This window comes from Scardinius erythrophthalmus (genome assembly GCF_964197995.2).
Source record: "Scardinius erythrophthalmus genome assembly, chromosome: 24".
Classification (NCBI taxonomy): domain Eukaryota; kingdom Metazoa; phylum Chordata; class Actinopteri; order Cypriniformes; family Leuciscidae; genus Scardinius; species Scardinius erythrophthalmus.
The window spans coordinates 14,338,591-14,361,993 of NC_138244.1; the positions used below are offsets into that span (position 1 = coordinate 14,338,591).

General features: G+C 36.3%; 3 protein-coding genes across 4 annotated transcripts in view; 1 reads left to right on the forward strand and 2 right to left on the reverse strand.

Moving 5' to 3' along the window:
- Positions 1-198: 198 nt before the first annotated feature.
- Positions 199-12,894, reverse strand: efcab6 (EF-hand calcium binding domain 6; the record flags this gene model as incomplete). Its single annotated transcript, XM_081355572.1, has 30 exons — positions 12,768-12,894; positions 12,042-12,192; positions 11,710-11,930; positions 11,492-11,571; positions 10,965-11,034; positions 10,747-10,883; positions 10,546-10,664; positions 10,304-10,425; positions 10,071-10,219; positions 9,916-9,990; positions 9,416-9,533; positions 9,163-9,336; positions 8,028-8,188; positions 7,857-7,958; positions 7,585-7,759; positions 7,331-7,445; positions 7,118-7,236; positions 6,720-6,949; positions 6,555-6,630; positions 4,194-4,312; positions 3,847-4,008; positions 3,598-3,753; positions 3,293-3,503; positions 3,021-3,218; positions 2,674-2,901; positions 1,383-1,583; positions 1,114-1,300; positions 645-829; positions 412-561; positions 199-321 (listed from the first exon to the last, which is right to left on the reverse strand). Exons 1-30 carry the CDS (start codon positions 12,795-12,797, stop codon positions 199-201), a joined length of 4,344 nt encoding a protein of 1,447 aa, XP_081211698.1. The 5' UTR covers positions 12,798-12,894.
- Positions 12,895-12,958: 64 nt separating this feature from the next.
- samm50 (SAMM50 sorting and assembly machinery component) lies at positions 12,959-17,267 on the forward strand. 2 transcript variants are annotated; one of them, XM_081355913.1, is made up of 15 exons: positions 12,959-13,275; positions 13,567-13,677; positions 13,760-13,861; positions 13,947-14,034; positions 14,120-14,226; positions 14,326-14,456; positions 14,784-14,871; positions 15,055-15,183; positions 15,269-15,340; positions 15,430-15,516; positions 16,138-16,208; positions 16,284-16,351; positions 16,432-16,578; positions 16,683-16,824; positions 16,938-17,267. In XM_081355913.1, exons 1-15 carry the CDS (start codon positions 13,255-13,257, stop codon positions 16,981-16,983), a joined length of 1,410 nt encoding a protein of 469 aa, XP_081212039.1. In that variant the 5' UTR covers positions 12,959-13,254; the 3' UTR covers positions 16,984-17,267. The 2 variants fall into 2 exon arrangements, with proteins under 2 accessions (XP_081212039.1, XP_081212040.1); XM_081355914.1 differs by having other exon boundaries at positions 13,119-13,275; positions 14,120-14,160; positions 14,431-14,456.
- Positions 17,268-17,438: 171 nt separating this feature from the next.
- The window catches only part of cacna2d4b (calcium channel, voltage-dependent, alpha 2/delta subunit 4b), a gene marked incomplete at its 5' end in the record, with an annotated part of 33,488 nt that continues 27,523 nt past the window's right edge, over positions 17,439-23,403 (reverse strand). The window contains 9 exons of the mRNA XM_081356229.1: positions 17,439-18,261; positions 18,479-18,561; positions 18,650-18,765; positions 18,847-18,964; positions 19,364-19,384; positions 19,843-19,898; positions 20,006-20,058; positions 20,145-20,220; positions 21,107-21,177. Coding sequence (XP_081212355.1) covers positions 18,169-18,261; positions 18,479-18,561; positions 18,650-18,765; positions 18,847-18,964; positions 19,364-19,384; positions 19,843-19,898; positions 20,006-20,058; positions 20,145-20,220; positions 21,107-21,177 — 687 coding nt within the window. The 3' untranslated portion in view covers positions 17,439-18,168. The remainder of the gene's footprint in view (positions 18,262-18,478; positions 18,562-18,649; positions 18,766-18,846; positions 18,965-19,363; positions 19,385-19,842; positions 19,899-20,005; positions 20,059-20,144; positions 20,221-21,106; positions 21,178-23,403) is intronic.

Sequence of the window (23,403 nt, forward strand, 5' to 3'; positions counted from 1 at the left end):
TTTTTTAAAGCACTTTTTAAAATAATTATCAAATATAACATTTATAATTGTTTTATATAAAAAAAGATTATCTTGCTATATGAATAAAAACAACAGAAATAAAGGATCAAAATTTTATTTATGAAAACATTTGTGACATCAGTGCAGCTAAAGCAGTGCAATATGACACTAAAAACTAATAAACAAAGGAAACTGCGCTCATTTTAGGAAAATGCGAAGGAAATCATTGTATGAAATCCTCCCTGAGAGGTTACTGTCAAAAAAAGATGTGAAATGAAAGAATTCTTCCTCTGACAGATTCACGTTGTACTGTCTCAGAACCTAAAAAAGAATAATTAAAAAAATTGCATGATTAAATACCGGACGTGGACTGAAAAGTTTTTTTTTTAAGTATAAAATAGTGCCTTGTACCTTTCTAAAGTCCTGAAGAGAGATCTTTCCAGTGCGTTCTTTGTCAAAGGAGATGAATTTTTGCCTCATCTGTTTCCAGACGAGCTGGATAGGCCTGGAAATTCTCAGCATGGCTTCAACACACTGACCACTGAGTGGACCGGGACTCATCTAAAGGAGGAAGTCAGAAAATGCTGGATGAACTATACTGGTCTATAACCGCTCAAGACGTGCTGTAATTGCAGTGAACTCACTGGTGTCCTGGGGAGCTGCAGTCTGAGTCTGTTGGATGAAGCGTTGACCTGAGGGCTGAACATGAGCACAAAGTGCCGTAGGAAGTCCGTGTAAGAGAGACGTCCGCTGTTTTTGATGTCATATTTGACAGCCAGCTGCTCAAACTCAGGTGGACTCAGCTCAATATTGAGGCCCTGGAGTATCTCTGCAAAACATCAGTTCAAATTCACCATTTCCAAACAACATTGTGACAATATATGACAATGTTTCCATTGTCATTTGCCATTTATTATTATTAGTGGTCCTGCACTTTTTTTAACAATTATCTTATATTATATTATTTATATTTATATAAAATCATTATAATTCAATAATAAATCATTCAGAGCTATCTGCAAAATGTTTTTTATGACTGTGGGAACCCTGTATTTTATGGTTGAAATGTGCAGTGACTAATAAATGGAAATAAATCAGGCCTCAAACATGTACCTAGGAATATATCCACATCTATCTCCCCAGTTCTGTCAGGGTCCGCCTGCCTGCATCTCCTCTGGATGTGCCTCCAACAGTCCTGGATCCTGGAACGCACCTTCATCTCCACATCCTCACAGTTCTGCAGTGGCGTGGACCTTCTGCCCGCCGTGGAGGGCCTCTGAGGCCGCTCTGAGACTGATGGCTGCGAGATACAAATGACACTGGAGACACTTGGACAGAGGAAACAACCAATATCAGCAAATGAAGCGAGTAATGCACTGTACCATCGAGTGTGTAAAGGTGCAAGGTGCTGTTTTGGGGCGTCTGAGGGATGCTGGTCTCTCCAGTGTTGATCTTGCTGAACCTTGTAATGATTTAGCAACCTTTTCCAGGCCTTTCTGTTCTCCACTGAACTTTTTCAGGAACTCTCGATATTGCAGGTTTCCAAAGCCATTAACTGGTAGCATTTTCCACAGGCTTTGAAACTGAAAGAGTTGATTGTGTTTCAAGCAATTGAAGGAACTATTAAAGATGTTCATGTGGTACACTCTTAAATAAAGGTTCTTTACTGGCAGCTATGGTTTCATGAAGAACCTTTCCATGCATTGCAAAAAGATTTTTTTAAATGTTCTTCACACTTAGTTATTTTAAGAACTTTTCACTGAATGAAACCCAAAATGGTTCTTCTATGGCATTGCTGTGGAAAGGATGCACTTAAAGCGTTAGTTCACCCAAAAATGAAAATTCTGTTAGTAATTACTCACCCTCATGTTGTTCCAACCCCGTAAGACTTTCATTCATCTTCGGAACACAAATTAAGATATTTTTGATGAAATCTGAGAGCTGGATCACTCCTACACAGGCTTATGGACACGTTAACTTGCTGGCCCAGAAAATGTATTAAAGACATTGTTAATATAGTCCAAGTGACTCCAGTGGCTCAATCTTAAGTTTATAAAGCGACGAGAATACTTTTTTGTGCGCAAAAACAAACAAAAATAACGACTTTATTCCACTTTTCATTTCCTTCTCTCTGGACCTCGAGTTTTTTTTACGTAGTGTAATAGCATAGCGCGTCTGTGTTTCACCACGTATCACACATGACCAGAGTCGCCCAATAGTGAGCCTACGTGGTGACGTGCAACACAGACGCGCTACGCTTAAACACTATGTAAAAAGACTTGAGGTCCAGAGAGAAGGAAATGAAAAGCGGAATAAAGTCGTTATTTTTGTTTGTTTTTGCGCACAAAAAGTATTCTCGTCGCTTTATAAACTTAAGATTGAGCCACTGGAGTCACTTGGACTATATTAACAATGTCTTTAATACATTTTCTGGGCCAGCAAGTTAACGTGTCCATAAGCCTGTGGAGGAGTGATCCAGCTCTCAGATTTCATCAAAAATATCTTAATTTGTGTTTCGAAGATGAACGAAAGTCTTACGGGGTTGGAACAACATGGTGAGTAATTACTGACAGAATTGTCATTTTTGGGTGAACTAACCCTTTAAATCCATTGAATGTGCACTTGTAGTGTACTTCAAACCTTTATAGCATTTGAGAGTGTACTGGAAATTACCTGGTCGTCGGTAAGCCTCATGAAGTGACGATCACAAATGGTCTTAAAGTCCATTTTGGAGATTGTGTTTATATTGGCATAGTCGAGGTCTACTATCTCCTTTGTTATAGTGTAAATGCGGGCCGACACAACCTCTTGTATCCGCCTTAAAATGTCAGAGATGACTAAAGGTCGGGTCTGATTAGGAAAACGCATCTTGTGGATTTTCTTCAGCCATTCATCTGCTGTCTGTTAGATTTAAGGAATAGCCATTTTAATATACACCATATGCAACTAAGACCATTCTACATTATGGTGATTTGATAGTGTGCAAAAAGTAAAAACTCGAACATAAAACAATTTCTGACCTCTTGAGTGTGGAGGTTGAAGACTTGGAGGAAATTCTTCCAGTCGACCATAATCTCCTCTCCTTCACTCAGTCTCATATCAGACAGCAACCTCCTGAACTGTACATCTGAGAGACGCATGCAGAAATGGTCCAGCACTTGCCGAAACTCTGTTTGCGGTATCATACCATTTCCAGTCTTATCAAATGCAGAGAAGGCCTAAAAAGCAAAACAGAATTTTTAAAGTTAAAACATCTCTTGCAGTATTAATATATTTTATAAATAGTCTGTACCTTGTAGAGAGTATCTGAGGAAGCAGTAATCAGCTCCTTGACTCTATGTATGGCTCTGTCTGGGCTCAGCTCCTCAACATCCTCCACTGGTTCTGGAGAACCCATAGTTTGAGGAGGGTCAACTGCAGTCCCACTCGAGACTGAAGGTCCAGTGAGATGTTTTAGGAAATCAAGGTAAGGCAGCTCCTTCAGACAAGCATCAAAGCCTAGGCTGAAAAATCAAGAGAACAGAAGAAGAAGAATGCAGTGGCTGAAAACACTTATCATATTTTGAGTAAATGAGCATGTCTGTAATGGAGGGTTACAGGTTCAGTAGACATGTGAGCTGTGTTTCTGTTAGTTGAAAGCCATTTCTGTGCAGGAGAGAGCGCAAGTCTGTCACAGTCACGTAACCATCTTTGTTTTTATCCAGAACCACAAGGCTTCTGCTCACACTCTCAAAGTCACTCCCGATCCACTTCCTTCAAACACAGATAGACTCATGTAACACAATGTGTGAGGAGAGTGTTTTCATCCGCCATTACGTTTGTCATTTTAAGAGAGACCATTCTCACCTAAGATTATGTAGTATAACCTCTAGATCAGGTGTTGTGGGGATCACCCTTTCTGTGAGCTGTTCCTCTAAAGCGTCCAACTGACTGCCTTCCTCTGATGTGGCTTTAAGCCTTCTTAAAAACTCTGTCTGAGTGAGGAAGCCCTTCCCCTCCTCATCATATCTGTGTGAGAGTTTTTTAGTTTTATTTACAGCAGATATCAGACATCTAAAACTTTAGAATTTTGTCATTTATGTATTTTAGTTCATGCCATGCTAATACTGATTCTGGATCAGCTGTTAAATGCATTGAGGAACTCATACACACATTAAAGTGAAATATAATGTAAACAAAATGAAGGTGCTTACCTGCACCAGAGTTTTTCAAACTCATTTGGTGTGATAGGCATGGAGTATTTAAAAAGCATCAGCTTTAGATCATTTTTGGTCATGAGGCTTTCACCATCGTCACCCAACTGGCAAAAGACCTGTCAACACAATTTATTAAGTGCAAAGTTTAGTTTAAAAGAGCACTCATTCATTTTTACCTCATTACAACGTTTTTACATGGACGGGTCTCCTCGCCGGAGCCGCCATTTTGAGTTCTCTTGATCAGTCAAATACTGCTCAGTTTATCTTGCTAAAAATAAACACATCTTGCTATAACCATGACTGACTGCTAATAATGCATTTCTATACTGATTTCTACACTTTCTACACATTGGTAATCGAATGCTATATTTTTGTATTATGCTATATAGGGGAGAGTGGGGTGAGTTGTGCCAGTTTTTACTCAAAGTGACTTTAAAGTGAGGCCATGGCAGTAATGCCTTCAACTTAAGGATGTACATGTATTTCAGGATGTTGTGCATCCCTGAGAACAATAACTTTGGATCTGAAATAAATTGTTTCAGAAATATAGCTCTTGGAAAAAAAGTGGTCTCATGGCACAACTTGCCCCTGGTGCAGGGGAAGTTGTGCCTTTGGGGGAATACATTGGGGGTAAATTGTGCCAGTGATTTCTGAAGTAAAACAGAACATTTTAATGTTATGAACCATACTGCTATATGAAAGCAAGATAAATTCAATACAAAATGACTAATTTAAGTTTTATTTAGATATTGTCACCCTGGAAAACCATAGCATGCGTTTTTCCTACTATGGTCAATTGCATAGGTATTTTGTATTGAACATAACTCTGGATCACAGTGTCATAGAGACAAGGGGGCGGGCTCATTTTACTCAGACGACCAATAAGTCTCTCAGGATCATTGTGAAGCTATAAAGCTACGCCCTAGCAACCATTTAGAGCACCATAGCAACACAATATATGATATTTGTGAATCATTTCAGGCAAAAAGGCTTTGGCAATAGATGCCTGTTGACATAGCGCTGTCTGTCAATTATGTAACATATAAGAGTAAAGTGACTAGGCTAATTTCTAAACATCCTTTGTTGTTTTCAAACTTGTCTATAATTGTTCAGACACTACAATCAAAAAACCTCAATCATAGAAATTTTACTTTGAAAGGGAAAAAACAGTTTTTTGCACTAAAATATGCTTAACTCTCATGCCATGTGTCTCTCTTCTTTGGAGGACGAGTAAAAGTGATTGCTTTTTCAAAATTATGTGGTCACATGACCAATTTCTTCTATGGTTTTCCAGAAACAAGGGTGGAACTACTTCCCCCCCCTGGCACAAATCACCCCACTCTTCCCTACAGGCCACTAGGTGTATGTGTATGTCCAAGACAGCTGCCATATAGCACCAAAAAGTAAAGATTCACTGTAAAAGTAAAGATTTGATTCGGCTGTGTATCGTGTTGGATATGCTCTTTGCAAAAATGTATTTTTTTTTATTATTATTATTATTTTTAATTTATTTATTTATTATTATTTTATTTTTTTCTTCTTCTTTTTTTTTTTTTCTCTATAGGTCTCCTTACACAGAGTGACCAGGTGTTTGTAATTGATTAATTAACTTCTGTTAAAAATGAACCTGAGATGCTGTTGGTTACACACACCCTGACGAAGGCATGTAAAGCCGCAACGCGCAGGGGGATCTGTCACCAATTTTAATGTTTAAGCCATGAATGAAATAAAGGCTTTTTAACTTTTTTCAACTTACTTCAAGTGCCTTGGAGTTCCTAAGTTCTTAGTAAAGATTCACTGTTTTGAAGTGTCACATGCTAGTGACCCCTGCTGGTCAGAACAGTGTAAATGCAACAAAAATTGAAAGTAATTTGAAAGTTTAATTGAAAGTAAAATCTATCAAATGCAATAAACTAATCATCCTATAAGATGAAATAGGTTAGATTAATTGGCTAAACAGGCCAATAAGAGACTATTAACTACTATTATTCCTTTTAAAAATACTAATGTCTAATTAAAATGTCTAAAAATGTTAAAACTGATCAGAGATCAGGTAAAACCCATAGACACTTGTTCAATGGTTCGCTTCTGGGGAACATGCCCATGATTCATTGGTTCACACAGATCGCCCCCCCAACGGCGAACAATTGAAATTTCGAAACATTTCCAAACCGTTATGATGTAACGAAGCGTCGTTTACTGAAATCACATGACTTTGGCAGTTTGATACACACTCCAACCCACTGATTTGAAACAAAAGATTCGTAAAGGTTTCGAAGCTTCATGAAGCAGAGTTTCAAAATCGTGCATCACTACCAAAAAGTGCCCTTTTAGTAAGCAGGACAGGATGGAGATTACCTTTGAGAGCTCTGAAGGTCTTTTGTGTGCAATGGCTGCTAGATAGTCATGAACTAGGTCAAGACACCCGTTTCGTCTGAAAAACATGAATTCTGAGCTATTAGCTTTACAAAAACAGCTAAGATAAATATAACGATTAATTCCAGAGAAGTAAAAGGTTCTTACAAGGTGTTATCATTTTGATGTGATTTCATCTTGCCACTAGAGAGGACTTTTTTGTGGAAATCAGTGTAGTTGAGTGTGGCACCAGGCGTAAGGCCCAACAGTTCGAGAAATCTCCGATACTCTCGCTCTTGGGTTACAAACATCAGGCTGTCAAACAGAGTCCTGAAGTCATTCTGATTAACTATACCATCTCGGTTCTTGTCCATGAGACGGAAAGCGGTCAGAGCATCCTGCAAACAATAAAGAGGTATTCGTTTTTTATGAAATTCATTGCATTACATGTATACATACAGTATATATGTACATATACTGTATGTGGGCGCTTTACAATTATTTTACTTTATAAGTAAAAATATAATATTTAAGTAAACAAGTAGAATGATCTGTTGCTTTGATACCCCATGATATTCCTTGATCCTCATTTTGAGCTGACCTAGACAATCCTCTGCAGTCAAAAGTGTGGAAGTTTGCAAATTTTTTGTCCGTCTATCTTTGTCCTTTTCTGGTATTGTTCCTTCTGTGGTGAAAAGAAATTAGAAAAATGATGTTTTACCAGTTTGTGCCATATGTTTGTGTTAAGAAAACAGTTTGTGTGTTGTGAAATATCAAACCTTCAAATTTGGCCACAAAGTCAGTAACAGAAATCGGACCCAAATTAAAACCAAGAGACTCAATAAGCATCTGAAAATGGGGTCCCTTCACTAAAATACCACAATCATCCAGAATCTAAAATCAAGAGTGACATGAATCAATGTAAAGAACCCATTGTTTCAGACATTGCATGAACGTTGCTATCAGAATTATAGTACCTGTAATGAGTTTAACCAAAATAAACAAAAAGTGCGAGCGAGATCTCAGGCCATACCTTACAGAAATGTCTCAGAGTGAGCGCTGCTGTTGAGCTTTTCCTGGTGGACATCAGATAGTCCTGAAGGGTCATCCCACGCCTCTGAAACCTGTCCTTGAGTTTCCTCAGGACAACATTTTTTACTGCTTGTGCTTTTATGTTCAACCTGCAGGCTTCATGTTCATTTTCGTTCCTGTAGTATAAAAAAAAAAAAAAAGATCATATGTGATTCCTCATTAGGACAAGGTGTTGCATGCATATCATTTCTCATGTTCATTGACTATACAGACCTCTCACTGATACTGATGCCCTTATTCTTCTCTGGAACACCCAAGCTTGTCAAAAACAGCTTGTAGTTCACACCTCCACCCTCCAAAAATGGTTCACAGAGCCTTGACAGCAAATAGGAGAAATTAGTCAGTATCCAAAGGTAAGGCTGAGGGCAGAAAAGAGAGACTCACTTGCTGAAGTGGGATTCAGACAGTGGTAGTCCGTATTGTTGGATCAATCTCCTAAGGTCTTCTGTTGGGATGATGTTACTCTGGTTTTGGGTTGTGTTGGTGATAGATTCGATCAACATGTCATGGTTCTCAGAGAGCTTCTCCTTCAAAATCCCTTCTACCTGTAGAAATCATGTATGTAAAAGAACTAGTATTGGCAAGTGATTCATTTTATCATTGTTAGATATTCTAGTGGTGAATAAGCCAGCTTTATACACAAAAAATATTTAAAAAAGTTACTTTGCAGGTTACTTACTGCGTTCCATGTTGTTGTTGCTGTGGAAGGCAATGTGTTTACCCATGCTGGAGCCTTTTTATTGAGCTTTGGTGTCTGCTGGAATTAATGCACAGAACAGGGTTCATTTTAGATTCATTTTAAATGTGCGAATAACCTCTACATGGGAGAATTTGTCAAAACTCTTTTAAGAAATATAATAAGAAATTATATTTTGCATAAAGAAAAACAAATTTACTAATTTGGACACTTTTTAGGACATATTAGGAACCACTGTACCCACCAATCTGCATTACAGTAATGTCTCTCTTAGTATTTTGTAATGATTCTCATTGCAATATGTCATTTTACTGCATTGCAGTAAAATATTTTGTAATGATTTTTTCATTACATTTTTTTTAAATATAATCTATGGGAGTTTTTAAAAAATTGCAGAATGGGAAATATTTTTTGTATTTTACAGTAATGAAAATTGGTAAAAATGTGCTTAATTGTCCTAAAAACAATGTCCCAATGCAAAAATCCAAAGGGTCCTAATAATATTTAAATATTTGTTATTAGTTTTTTTTAGGTTAAAATGTGACCCAGACAACTCATCCTAAAATTCACCTGAATGGGTATTACAGTACAGCAAAGTTATAATTTTTATATTTATAAAATGTATTTATATTGTTTTAATAATTTCATGTGTGTATATATATATATATATATATATATATATATATATATATATATATATATATATATATATATATATATATATATATATATATATATATATATATATATTGCAGTAATGAGAATTGGGTGAATTAAATTGAGCTTAATTGTCCTAAAAAATAATGTCAAATGTTATAATACCTCGATTGGCCTTTGGTGATGGAGGATGTCCAGGAATTGTTGGTAATTTATGACATCTGTATGTTCCACGTCCAAGACATCAACAAGAGCTGTGAACTGCTCATCGGTCAGATGGAAATTCAGACTCTCCAGGGCCTTGTATAGTTCATCTCTACTGATAAAACCTGTTCTGTTCTGCAGAAAAAATAATGTCATTATTATGAATAGTGATTTAAAGTGCACAATTACATTTTTTCTGAATCACAAAACATACTGTATCAAAGTCCTGAAAGGCTTCTGTCAGATGAAGCTGATTAACTACATGTTGACGTAGTCTTGGTAGAATTGCTTTAATACTGCATGATCCTGGAGTTGCTGAAGCAGAATCTTTCCTGAGACATTACAAAATATTTATGTAATCAAAATTATATATATTTTAAACCTTATATATTTTATATACTGTATATATATGAAGACTTCAGATGCAAAAGCCATCAGAAAGTGCCATCAGAAAGTTTCTTCTAAAATTAGCATTTTTTTTCAAGTTCAGTAATTTCACTTTAATGACAATTAATAGGTCATTTTCATTGCCATTAAAGTGGAATAACTGGACATAAACATACAAGCTTGATAAAAATGATCATTCTAGAAGGAAATTTCAGATGGCACTTAGAGGCTTTTGCATCTGAAGTCTTCATATATACACACACACACATATACAGTATATACTTCAACATATTGCAGTTATTTACAATAACTGTATGGCCAACTTACTGTGCAGTTATGTCATCTTTGAACAATCCAAGAAATATTCTCCATTGCACAGGCTCTGTGTTGCTCACTCCAAATCTGTGACAGTAAATGATCACTAGATGAATTTCAGAACTGCAATCAGGTAAATACATAAACAACATGTTGAATTCTCATACCTGTTTAATAACTCTCTGAATATAATATCATCCATGGGAAAGAGGAAATTACTCAGGACAGATCTGAGATTCTCTTGGGACACAAACCCACTGTCTGTGATGTCAAATGCCTGCAGAGCTTTTTCAACAAGGCTATAATTTTTCTTGATCTGTAAATTGCAATCAAAGTAGAAAACTGATTTTAATGAAATGTTCACATATATATGAGATGAAAAAAAATCCATCATACTCACTTTACTCAAAAACCTGGTCTGGGCTTCATCCAAGGTGTCCCTGGATTTGCCTGAAAAACCCCTTACGCTTATCTTACTTTTAGGTCTTGTTGTATTGCGACTGACAGCTTCCCAACTCAGTGCTGAAAACAAATAAGAAAAACAATTTACATATATTCCATAAATCTAAGCATACATTTGAATGAATCATTATTTTATTATTGTCACTTTTATATTAAATAATTTATTTTGAATTACGGTACCCAGTTGTATAGAATCTGGTGCAATTTTTCTATAGTTTTCACAGTCAACACCAAGCTGCTCAAGAAACTCCTTGTAAGATATTGTGTCAGCATTATTCACGCTGTAATGTGACCATAGTCTGAAGGAAAGACATAGACACAAAACACTTAGCATTCGGGGAAAAACAATAGGCTAACAACACATCAAGAGAAAACCAGGACCTGTGGAATTCCAGCTGACTCATGGGAAAGCAGTATCCCTCTAGCACTTTACGCAGCTCATGTTGCTGTATCTGTCCATCACTGTTGAAGTCAAACAGCCGAAAAGCCCTGGTGATGTTTTTCAAATTGCCTCCGATCTGAAATGATGAGAATCATGGATATTACACTAGCATCTCCAGACAAATATTTAAATAAAATTCATACCTTATCACCCACACCTTATCTTTCAGGCGACACTGTAGTTCTCCAAGTGACAAGTTTCTGTAACTTCCACTCCTGGATGGGATTCTGTTAAGAGATATTGTATGTATAAAGAAATATTATACGCTACCATTTAAAAGTTTGGTGTCAGGTTTTTTTTTAAAGTAAGAAATTAATACCTTTATTTAGCAAAGCCACAATAAATTGATCAAAAGTGACAGTAAATACATTTATAATGTTACAAAAGATTTCTATTTCAAATAAATGCTGTTCTTTTGAACTTTCTGTTCATTAAAGAATCCTGAAAAAAATATCAGGTTCAAAACTCATTGATTATAATACGCAAATGTTATTTGAGCATCAAATCAGCATAGAATGATTTCTGAAGGATCATGTGACACTGTAAAAAAACTTGTAATATTTCACAATATTACTGTTTTACTGTTTTTTTGATCAAATAAATGCAGCCTTGGAAGGCATGGGATAAAAAAAAACTTTGAATGGTAGTGTATAAATTAAGGAAATACAATAATTGAGAAATTACCTGCCCACAGCAGATGAAACCTTGCCGTATCTTCTGAGAAACTCCATATAGGGAATTGTTCCATTTTCTCTAAAGTCAAGCTAATATAAATATTTTAATGTAAGTTAAATTAAGTGAGAATTTTACATTTAAGATGAAAATCGCTGCCTTGGTACCACAAAATAACAATAAGTGCACTGTCTGAAAGTGGTGACTGTTGTAATTCTAAATGAACACACCTCAGCCAACAGACCCTCAAACTGAGACTCGGTGAGCGGAACCAGAAAGCCCTCAATGACACGTCTGAACTCTCCTTTGGTGACAGTTTTGTTCCCTTCTTGGTCAAAGGCTTCAAAAGCAACCTTCAAGTCATGTTTTCTGTCCTTGAGTCTTTCCAAGAGTAAATTCTCAATGTCCAACAAAGAAAGATTGTCATCTGCCACTGACTGCACAGAAGAGGCTGTAAAAAAGATGAAGAAATAAAACAGAAAATCTCCTCAACAAAATGCTTTTCCATTATTACCCAGATAATACATACTAAAACCAACTAAATAAACAGCATAAACCCTACCAGAGTCAGATTTGAGAGTGTCTCTCCTTGAGAATTCTCCTGTGGAAGTTCGAGACGAACTCTTATCTCTAGGGATGATGGTGAGCCCTTGTGTTACAGGCCTCAGATCTATGTGGCCAGATATTTGAGGCCTCTCTGCTGACTGTGACACCTGAATATAACCAAAATAACATTTCATGTCACAACATATCACAATACAAAAATGCAACATGTATCGTGTTGAATATCGTCCAAAATAATTCTGGATTTTCAGCTTCAGAATCATTTATTTTTATTTAGTTACCATTGTCCTGTGCATTAGGCAAGCACTAAGTCCAAGCCTATTCATTTCCACACCCAATGTAATACCAAATATAGCATTTTATTCAACAGATCAGTTTTTGTTAACCTTTTACCATATGTCTTGGAGTATCGCAACAATATCGTATCGTGAGTTCAGTATCGTGATATGTATCGAATAGTGAGATGAGGGTATCATTAACTTACATCCCTAGTGGTAAAGCTTTTTTTTTCCTTTTTTTTAAAATGTCCTTCGTTTTTTTTTTATTGTATATATATATTCAATGTACAACGTTTTTGAATTACTTGAAACAATTAGAAAGTATTTAGTTAAACTTTTATTGAGGACCAGTAGCCTCATAAGAGAACCTATTTCCTTGGTAACGTTAGTTCAACTTAGCCATTTTTCTACCAGAAATTATATAAGTAAAATGTCTTCATACTAACCCAACATTCCACAGCTGACCTCGGACGCATTATTGTGTTAAATTCGTATTTAGACTATCGGTGTCCAAACTAAAGACGACAACTTTTGTTGTCAACCAGTCAAACTTTGTAGCCACAGTCGAGGACGCTCCGCTGTTCCCATGGATATGGTCTGACAATGGCCCCGCCTACTGCAAAAGCGAAAGAAAATCACAAAACATTTTTTCAAATGGACAGTACCAACGGATAACCAGTGCAGATTAATTTGTATCGTCACATAAACTGCAATTTGTCATATTTTTTTTTAAAGGAAAATAGTGACAAACATGACGTTGTTGTCCTGTCCTCCTCAGCCAATCATTTCCGACGGGCGTGGTTACCAAGTGTCATGGCGGCCGCCAGGAGTTTATTGTAGTGTGCCAGAGTCAGACCGCTGATTGTCCTGTTTTACATTGAACTCTGTTTATAATCACATTGGGGACGTTTGAATGTAAACAGTTGTTTAAAAATGGGGAGCGTGCATGCCAGGGTAAGCGCATTTTTCCAGAGTTGTCGGAAAAGCTAAAGCAATGACCTCTGAACAGTGTCTTTGAATGACAGGCCGAGTTCAGGATGACGTTTTGTACTACACATTTATTCATATTAATTGTCAGTGAGATAGTAAATCAATTTTGCGCATATAAACGGTCACTCTCACTACAGACTGAATCATGTTACAATCGACATTGACGAACTATAGCTGTCACAATACTTGCCTTTATATATGCACAATTCTTGGTCTGTAACACTATAACTCACTGCTACTTATTTGTTGATCCAGAGTCTGGACCCCCTTCCTATGCAAGGACCTGAACTGGGGGTTCAGGCAGATGACATGGACTTGGGGGAACCAGAGCATGAGGAGAAACAGGAAGTTCTGGAAAATAAAGATGTAAGATTGGTCTATCCAGTGTTTGCATATGTATAAATGTAGATTCATATCAGGTTTTCATATGTATCTTTCAATTGTTTAGGTTGTAGTACAACATGTACACATTGATGGTCTCGGAAGAACAAAGGAAGACCTTTTAACGTATGAGATTGCAGATGTTTTCCGTGCCAACAACTTGATTGATGTGAGTATTATATATATATATATATATATATATTCAAATTTGAACTATATTTAAAATTGTGTTTTTATTTACAAATTTGTAACAGGTTATGAAGAAGTCCCATGAGGCCAGACAGAAACTTTTGCGTCTGGGGATATTCAGACATGTCGAAGTTGTCATTGACACTGCTGAAGGTATAACAATTATGCAAACAACCAATAGTAAATAACCAATAAGCAAAGTGATGCATTATAGTCTGAATTTCTCTTAAAACATTAGGTACTGATGCGCTGCCTAATGGACTGGATGTGACATTCGAGGTGAAAGAGCTGAGAAGAATGACGGGAAGTTACAACACTATGGTTGGGAACAACGAGGGAAGCATGGTGAGCTACTGACAATCTGCATCATCACTGCTGGCTGTGTGTCTACCGTTTAAAACTGAGGTTATTGAAAACTGAGTGTTGTTCTGGTTCTTATCTCAGGTGCTGGGTTTGAAATTGCCCAATGTTTTTGGCCGTGCAGAGAAGCTGACCTTTCAGTTCTCTTATGGTACTAAGGAAACCTCATATGGCCTGTCATTCTTCAAGCCCCAGCCTGGACACTTTGAACGGAAGTATGTTTCTCGGCATTGTATTTCTGTTTACAGTTACATTTACTTTTGTTAGAAATGTCATGGTGCCCAAGTTAGTCATTAAAGTTCCCCTGTTTCAGATATCATCTTTCATGTAGTGTGTAATTTAGAGTCATCTTACTTCCTGCACAAACCTATGAAGGTTTGAAACTAATTTGCATAATGCCAGCCTATGGCTGCTCGTGAACAACGTCTATTTTGAAAATCCATAATATGTATTGGATTCATGTAAACAAAATTAGCAACCATTAAAATAGCATAATAGGGGCACTTTAAAGTCAAGCACATTTCTTTCTCTTACTCTTTCAGCTTCTCCATTAACTTGTATAAAGTCACGGGGCAGTTCCCATGGAGCTCACTCAGAGAAACGGACCGAGGGGTCTCCACAGAGTTCAGTGTAATGGACTTTATTTTAATCATTTATTTTTATAATAAGGCGTTTATTTATTTATTTACAAAGCTTCTATGTCTCTTTTTTTATGTAATATAAGTTTAGTAGATTTAAAAGTCAAAGTTTTAGTAGATATGTAAGAAATGATCTAATTCATGAATTGCCCATTGTTTGATCTATGATCCCCAGTTCCCCATCTGGAGGACAAATCACACTTTGAAATGGGAGGGTGTGTGGCGAGAGCTGGGTTGTTTGGCCCGTACGGCCTCCTTCACTGTCAGGGAGGAGAGTGGCCATTCCCTGAAGTCCTCACTTTCTGTATGAGTCTTCTCTATATCTTGGCTTTGTTATTACACTCATTGATATTTCATGTCTGATTTTGAATATGATGTTTTCCTCACAGCACGCAATGGTCATCGACACACGCAATTCTACCATCCTTCCGAAAAAAGGTGCCTTACTGAAGATCAACCAGGTTTGTTTGCTATCCTTGTAAATGAAAGGAATAGTTCATCCAAAAATGAAAATACTGTCATTGTTTACTTATTTTTTATGGTCTGTCAGGAACTGGCAGGTTACACTGGAGGAGATGTCAGATTCCTGAAGGAAGACTTTGAAATTCAGCTCAACAAGACTCTCTTCTGGGACTCGGTAAGATGCTTTGGAAAAAACGATTGCTTATGTCTGTTTGTTGCCGTGTTAATTTAGCATCATTAATATACTATAGTACGTATTTAGTAATATTTATTATTTATAGTATTCAGTAATATTGTGAATGAGTTTTTATTTTTATATTTTATTTTAGTAATTTTGTGTTTTATTAGGTTTTGTTTGAATTTAAATATGTATTTAGTTTTTATTAATGATTATTTTGGTATTAGTTTTAATAATTTTAGTATAAAAATCAAATGAAAATTTGAAAAAAAATTGGCAACTAACTTAAATAATGTAATTTTACCTTTTTATTATCATTAATATACTATAGTATTTAGTATTTATAGTATTTAATAATATATTGAATTAGTTTTTATTTTTATATTTTCCATTTTTATTTGAATAATTTAGTTGTTTTTATCATTTTATTTGGTGGTAATGTGTTTAAAGGGATAGTTCACCCAAAAATGAAAATTCTGTCACTTACTCACCCTCATGTTATTCTAAACCTCTATGAGTTTCTTTCTTCTGTTAAACACAAATTAAGATGTTTTGAAGAATGTTGGTAACCAGAAAGTTGACTTTTTTTTTAAACATTTTGATTTTCGTCTCTTATAGGTGCTCTCTACCTCTCTGTGGGGTGGTATGTTGCTTCCCCTTGGAGAAAGACCATCCTGCATTGCTGACAGGTTAGCAAATTCTCTCTGTCATTGGTAAAAAAGACCCACAAACACTCAAAGTAATGGTGGTTTTGGTGTATTTAGGTTCTATTTGGGTGGACCGACCAGCGTGAGGGGCTTCAGCATGTACAGCATCGGCCCTCAGAGTGAAGGTAAATGACTCTGACAAAATGTATATATATATATCTGTATATATTCATGAGTAAGGTTTGTTTTCTCACTTTTGTGACAGGCGATTACCTCGGTGGAGAGGCGTATTGGGCTGGGGGGGTTCATCTGTACACCCCTCTTCCATTCAGGCCAGGCCGAGGCGGATTTGGAGACCTTTTCAGGACACATTTCTTCTTCAATGCCGGAAACTTGTGTAACCTCAACTATGGTAAGATGAATAATGCTGTGAAGGGCAAATTATCCTTCTTTTGTTTCATGAAACATGCTTTGTTTTTACTTACATTTGTTGCTGCACTTTAAATCGTCCACTAGGGGAAGGGCCGAGGGCACACCTGAGCAAACTGGCCGAGTGTATCCGCTGGTCTTATGGAGCGGGCATTGTGTTGCGTCTGGGGAACATCGCTCGCCTGGAACTCAACTATTGCATTCCCATGGGTGTCCAGAGCGGAGACAGGTAGACAATCAGACATTCGCACACAATCTATCAATCACTAATGCACAAGTGATACACTTTTAATGTAATGGCATTTCTCTGCTCTTATTTTGAATTTATTTTTTGTATCTCAGGATATGTGATGGAGTGCAGTTTGGGGCTGGAATCCGATTCCTGTGATTCCCATGGGGGAAAAAAGAAGGATTTCTGTCATTTTGTACTTGGGATAAAGGATATTCATACGATTCAACTTTGAGCTGCAAAGTAATGTTGGTTAATTTTTCAGTGTTGGCAAACACGCTAAAAAATTAAAATGGTCTAAAACAAGTAACATTTGTTAGGAATCAATCATCCTTTTTAAAGTTATTGGCACTTCAGTGGGGAATATATTGGACATCAGTGCTCTTATTGTCATATTTATTTGTCAGAACAGTCTGTGTTCAATAAATAATGTCTCTGGCCTTTATTGTGGTTTCATGTGTGTTATTAATCTGTTATATATTAAATAATAAAATAAATTGTGTATGTGTGTCTATATATATATATATATATACTGTATGTGTGTGTATGGGCTTATTAAGGTCACTTCCCTTGTGTAAATTAGCGTGTGTGTGTGTAGAAACAAACAACTTATTCACACTTGCCATACTTTTTAATCACACAAACACCAAGTCCATCATCATTCGCTATTTTCTGTACTCACGTAAAACATTTAAACCATTATCAAGCCATATTAAAAAACTATTGGTTTTGTATCAATAAACATACATATACTAAAATACACACATATAATTTTGTTTTTAAAAAAAATATTAACACAACATATGGCTTGCTTTTCATTACTGAGTTTCATAAAATGGTTCAATGAAAAACATTAAGTAGCAACCATCGTGAAGATAAACAGCTGCGACTGCTCTATATTTTCTTTAAAACATTCATTGTATTCCTAAACATTATTACAAAAAATTAAGAGAATAGCAGAACTGATGTATAACATCAAGTCACACGAGACAATCTAAGATTATATCTCTCGCTGTCGCTCCCACTGAGAAAAGTATAATCTGTGCAGTGTCATAGTGAGTCCAGTAGGGGCAGAACTGCTGTGTATGAAGCATGTTAAAGGGATAGTTCACTCACTTCGGTCATCGTCAGTCTTCTTCATGTAGTTCCAAAGCGGTATGACTTTCATTTTTGGGTAAACTATCCATTTAAATTTAAATTGTAATAACAATTCTATGTAAACCTGTTATTGGTTGAATTCCTCATCTTGGAGATCCACAGTTGATAATCAAAGGTGTCCTGTTTGGTGTGCCTTGGGTCAGTGCACTGTGGGACAGTGGTCATGGCAGAAGGATGTTTTATTATTCAGCGGATGGCCAATGAGATAGCCAGACATATGAAGTACAGTGTGAGAGATACCGCTATACTGCATGCTCCACCACAATCCTTGGCATTTTCCTGCAAGAACACAATACAATAAAATGGTAATTTGTACTTGCTTGTGCTTGGGGAATATGTATATATATGTACAACTGTCGGAAAATTATTTATTTGCCAAACGCCGGTTATTTTCTGCAAATCTGTGCCAGTCATGGAGGAATCCAGATCTTCCGCTATATATTATAGGCCTATATATTCTGACTCGTTCATGAACTGTATAAACAGGGTGGCTTACATGAGGATGGTATGCGTGACAAGACTCGGGTCTTCTGCGAATCTTCTGAGATTTCATCCTGTTGCATTTAACTGTGGAATTATGTTCAAAGAAGTTAAGAAGACTTCAGTTTCAAACAAGGTTGAACCAAAACAACATTTCAAAGACAAGGCAATCATCATGGAAGGATATATTTGACTTCTTTGGGCATGAGTGTGATGGGGGCGTACTGTCGGGAGCAGTCGCAGTCGGCCTGGATCACCAGCACGATCAGGTTACTGTTGGGAACCTGCTGTAGGACAAACATCCTGAAACAGAGATGCATTGACAAATTGTTACTGGTACAAACCCACCAACCTGAGGACAATCTGATAGACCGATAGACTTACTTCTGACAGCGGCCACATTTGATGATGCTGTTGGTCTCTCTGATGGACGTGTCATACATGAAGCTGGGATACTCTGTGTTACAAGGCTGCATTAGTTCCACCTTCTTCTGTTTGTGTGCTGGAGAAGACAAGATTTTCCTTATAACCGATAGTTAAGTACTTGATGAAGTCTGTGTGTAGACAAGAGGTTTTTAACCTGGGGTTTTAAAAATAATATATACTGTATATATATATATATATATATATACACACACATCATATTTGGTGGATGTTGGCATTAAAAAGTTTAAAAACCTTTGGTTGGATGTTGGATGAAACTATCTGAAATGCTTACTTCCCCCATTCTCGCAAAATAAATCAGGATCTCTAGGATCTATACTAAAAGCACTACAGATGACTAAGGCATTTCATTACCTACAAATTCCAATCTCAGGATCAAAGTTGGCATTCTAAGCCAATCTTGGCTATAGAAAGGCTCAAACTAGATGAAGGACATGTACACACTCAGCACACTTACCAGCATGAAACCCAGCTTTAGCTGCACAGCGTCAATGAGAAACAATTACAGCAAAGGGATGAACAATGGAAATGGAGAATGACAGACACTACATAAGATGACATTAAATGATACGAAAATATGGAGATGGAGATGATGTTTATATGTTTGAAGTGTCCGTGAACTACAAGCACATCATGACACGACGCAAGTCCTCTTGATTATATTGGGATCCCAATTTCAGCAGTTTTACTATTACATCCTTCATAACTTTGGTTGCACTTTATTTTACAGTACGTGTACTTCCAATGTACTTACAGTGTACTTACAAAAGTACTGAGTAATGTAAAGTAACTAAATGGGTTAAGTTAAGGTTTAGCGGTATTTTCATCATGGTTAGTACCTAGTTATTACTTACTTAGTTAATGTAATTACTAAAATAAGTGCATACAGTAGTATGTTCATGCAAAACAGGACTGTAAAATAACTTTTTAACTTACCATCCACTACATAGTCGTTATGCCAAAGTCCGCAGATGTTGAACTCCAACAGAAACCTGAAAGTTTAGATATGAGGATTCATTTCTACTGGCAAATCAAGTTACATTTCAAATTAATTAAAATAGCTCATGTTCCTTCTAGTGGCACAACCTACAGCACTTACATCATGAAATGTGAGAAGAACCACTTTATTAACGCCAGCAGACCATAGAAAGGCTGTGAGGTGAACAGAGGTGGAGTGTCAGCACATTAAAGACTACATTATAAAGATGTTTCTCTCTAAGATGCTAAGGTGTACATACGCTGAGCAGTGGTCGAGCTCCACTAGTGTGATGATGGACGGTCTTACACATGGCCTGGTAGTCATACAGAGTCACCCTATAGAACAATATAGAAGAGCATTTCCTCATGTTCACATTTTTAAAGTCACATCAAACTTTAAAGGAATTAGTCACCAAAAAAATTACCACTTTTATGTTATGTTTTATTATATTAAATCAGCAATACATTTAGCTTGGGATCTAAAATTAAGCAACACTATGAATATTGTGATGATTTTAGTCCATTTTCCATTTAAAAAAAAAAAAAAAAAAAAAAAAAAAAATAATAATAATAATAATAATAATATATATATATATATATATATATATATAGATATATACAAATACATAAATATACATTTCTTTAACCAAAAATACAGTAAAAACAGTAATATTATGAAATATCATTATAATTTAAAATAACTTTTCTATTTTAGTGTCACATGATCCTTCAGAAATCACACAAATATGCTGATTTGCTGCTCATGAAGCATTTCTTATTATTATTAATGTTGAAAACAGTTTTTGCTTAATATTTTTGTGAAAACTGATACTTTTCTTCAGGATTCTTTCACATATAGAAGGTTCAAAAGAACAGAATTCATTTGAAGTGGATATGTTGGTAACACTTTAGTTTAGAGCCAAATTCTCACTATTAACTAGTTGCTTATTATCATGCATATTACTAGGATATTGGCTGTTTATTAGTTCTTATAAAGAACATATTAATGCCTTATTCTACATCCCTTAACTTACTAATTTACTTGAACAGTAATTTATTTATTTAAACAGCAATTAGAAGTGTATTGAGGCAAAAGTCATAGTTAATAGTTTGTTAATATGGAGAATTGGACACTAATCTAAAATGGCTGTCACTTTTGATGCATTCTTGCTGAATAAAAACCTTAATTTCTTTCAAAATGGTATTTGAAGGGTCCAGTTACCTTTTATACAACCCAGATTTTAGTAACTGGGCCATAACAGATCCATCTATTTCCCCGAAGAATTTACCAACCTGTGTGAAAAGAAATACAGAAATCACATATATTAGTAACATACACAGAGACTACAACACAGAGTGAGGGATTACTTATGATCCCTTCTGGGGATAAAATACAGTATAACACAATATGAATCTAACCATTCCCAAGATGAATAGACACACACCAACACGCTCACATACAGACTGATGGGCAGTGATCCAGATGTGCAAGCAGATGCCTGAAACTGCCCTGCCTGACCCACGGCAATCTGGGATTAGATTCCAAAAGCATTAATCTCCTGGCTACTGCTCACATAGCTGCAGTGCATGTGTTATTACAAACAGCTGCAGTTATGGTATGAGACCATTGTCATCATATAGACATGGATATGCAACAAAATTGTATGTAAAATTAAATTTTATGAAACCGTTAATCTAATAACTAATTCAACAATAATGATGAGGTTAATAATAACAATTATTTGAATACATAAGACTAATTTATATTAATGTTTTTGAAAAAGAAAAATTATATTCAATTGTAGGCTTTAGTTTTCTTTCGGGAAAGGACACGTCAAAATATTCCTTTTTTAAGTAATTCCTGCCCAAGACATATGCAAAAAAAGGGGACGGGGCCGGTTGAGTTGCGCTAGTAGTGTGTTGAAACTAAAACTTAGCTATTTCCAAAATGAGCTGATTGATTGACCAATCACAACACACTGGCGCAGCCGACCAATCAGAGCACACTGCGCTTTTTGGAAGGAGGGACTTCATAGAGACAGAAACAAACAGATGCTGAGTCCCAATTCGCCTACTTATACTACGACCTAAAGTATGTACTTTTTTTGTGATGAAAAAGTACATACTTTTGAGTGTGTAGCAAAAAAGTATGCACGTTCTGGGACATACTTCGATGACGTCATGCAACGTGAACTTGAACGTGGTTGCCTAGTTACGCACACCGCGACGGTTAACAAAACATTTAACATTTCATTCATTCTTATTATGCAATATAATTTTATTTACTATTCCCATCTTTTTTTCCACAATACATTTACAATGTGTTTACCAAATTGAGGAGTGAAGCGGGCGTCGTCGTAGATCAACCAAACGCAGGTCGTTTGTGAGGCGGCTGGTTCTGACGTTCATGTGCAAATGTGTGTAACGAAAGTTAAAATATTTAAAGTTTATAGTGTAACTATTGTTTAACGTATTTTATACTTAATCTTATACTTATGTATAATACTTAAAAATACCCCGATGAAAATGAACCATGCTTTTACTATAGTAAAAGTGTAGTAACCATGTTTCTTTGGTTGGACTGATAAAGTTAACATATGTACAGCCACAGTATTACTACAAATAAGTCAGACACAAACATAAAAATAAATACATAAAAAAAGACACTTGCATGACACTGTACTAGAGCCTTTTTATTTATTGTTTTGTAGCCTGCAATGAGGCGCTCGGTATCTTCATCGGACCCTACAAGATAAACACGGTACTTTTTTGGCACAACATAAACCCATTAATATTACGAGACAATAAAATATAACTTTAATTAGGGTTAAACATTTGAATTCTTACACTTAAAAACTGAGGGCGCATCTCCGTTGCTGCATCCGACTGCCAGGTTTACATCACCATCATCACCGCAAAGCTCCTCCCTCCCGCACGCAATGGGTTGTGGGCAATATTAGCCGTTAGAGTGTGCATTGATCTGCACTTCGAATTCTAACCGGAAATAGTAGACCATCCGGGTATCTTTGGAATACTCTTTTCAACATGCTACGATTTGGGACGTACTAATTCTAGTTTTGCATACTATTTAGGACGGATAGTATGCGAATTGGGACTCAGCCAGAGCGTTACTGACAGACTGGGAAGAATGTGTGAACATTCAAGCATGAAAAGGGCATAATAGGTCCTCTTTAATTTAAATATCTTCCCCTCCCTCTTGCAGCGACATCTCTTCTCTGGTGACGCGTTTACTGCTGCGAGGGCGGGACAACTTCTCAATCACAGGGATAGCAAACCACAAACATCCAACGATCCAATCAATTTCAGATGGACAAAATCAATTCCCGCCCTTTCCCCCCATTGCAAATCAGGTTTATTATCAAAATGTACAGACTTTCAGCTGTTTGCAATGAACAAATCAAACAAAAGTGATTGAAATAGCTCAACACAACAAATGCCAAATTTAACTGAAAATGCTACTTTTAATGACTTCTGCAGTCTTAAAATTATTCAACCCCT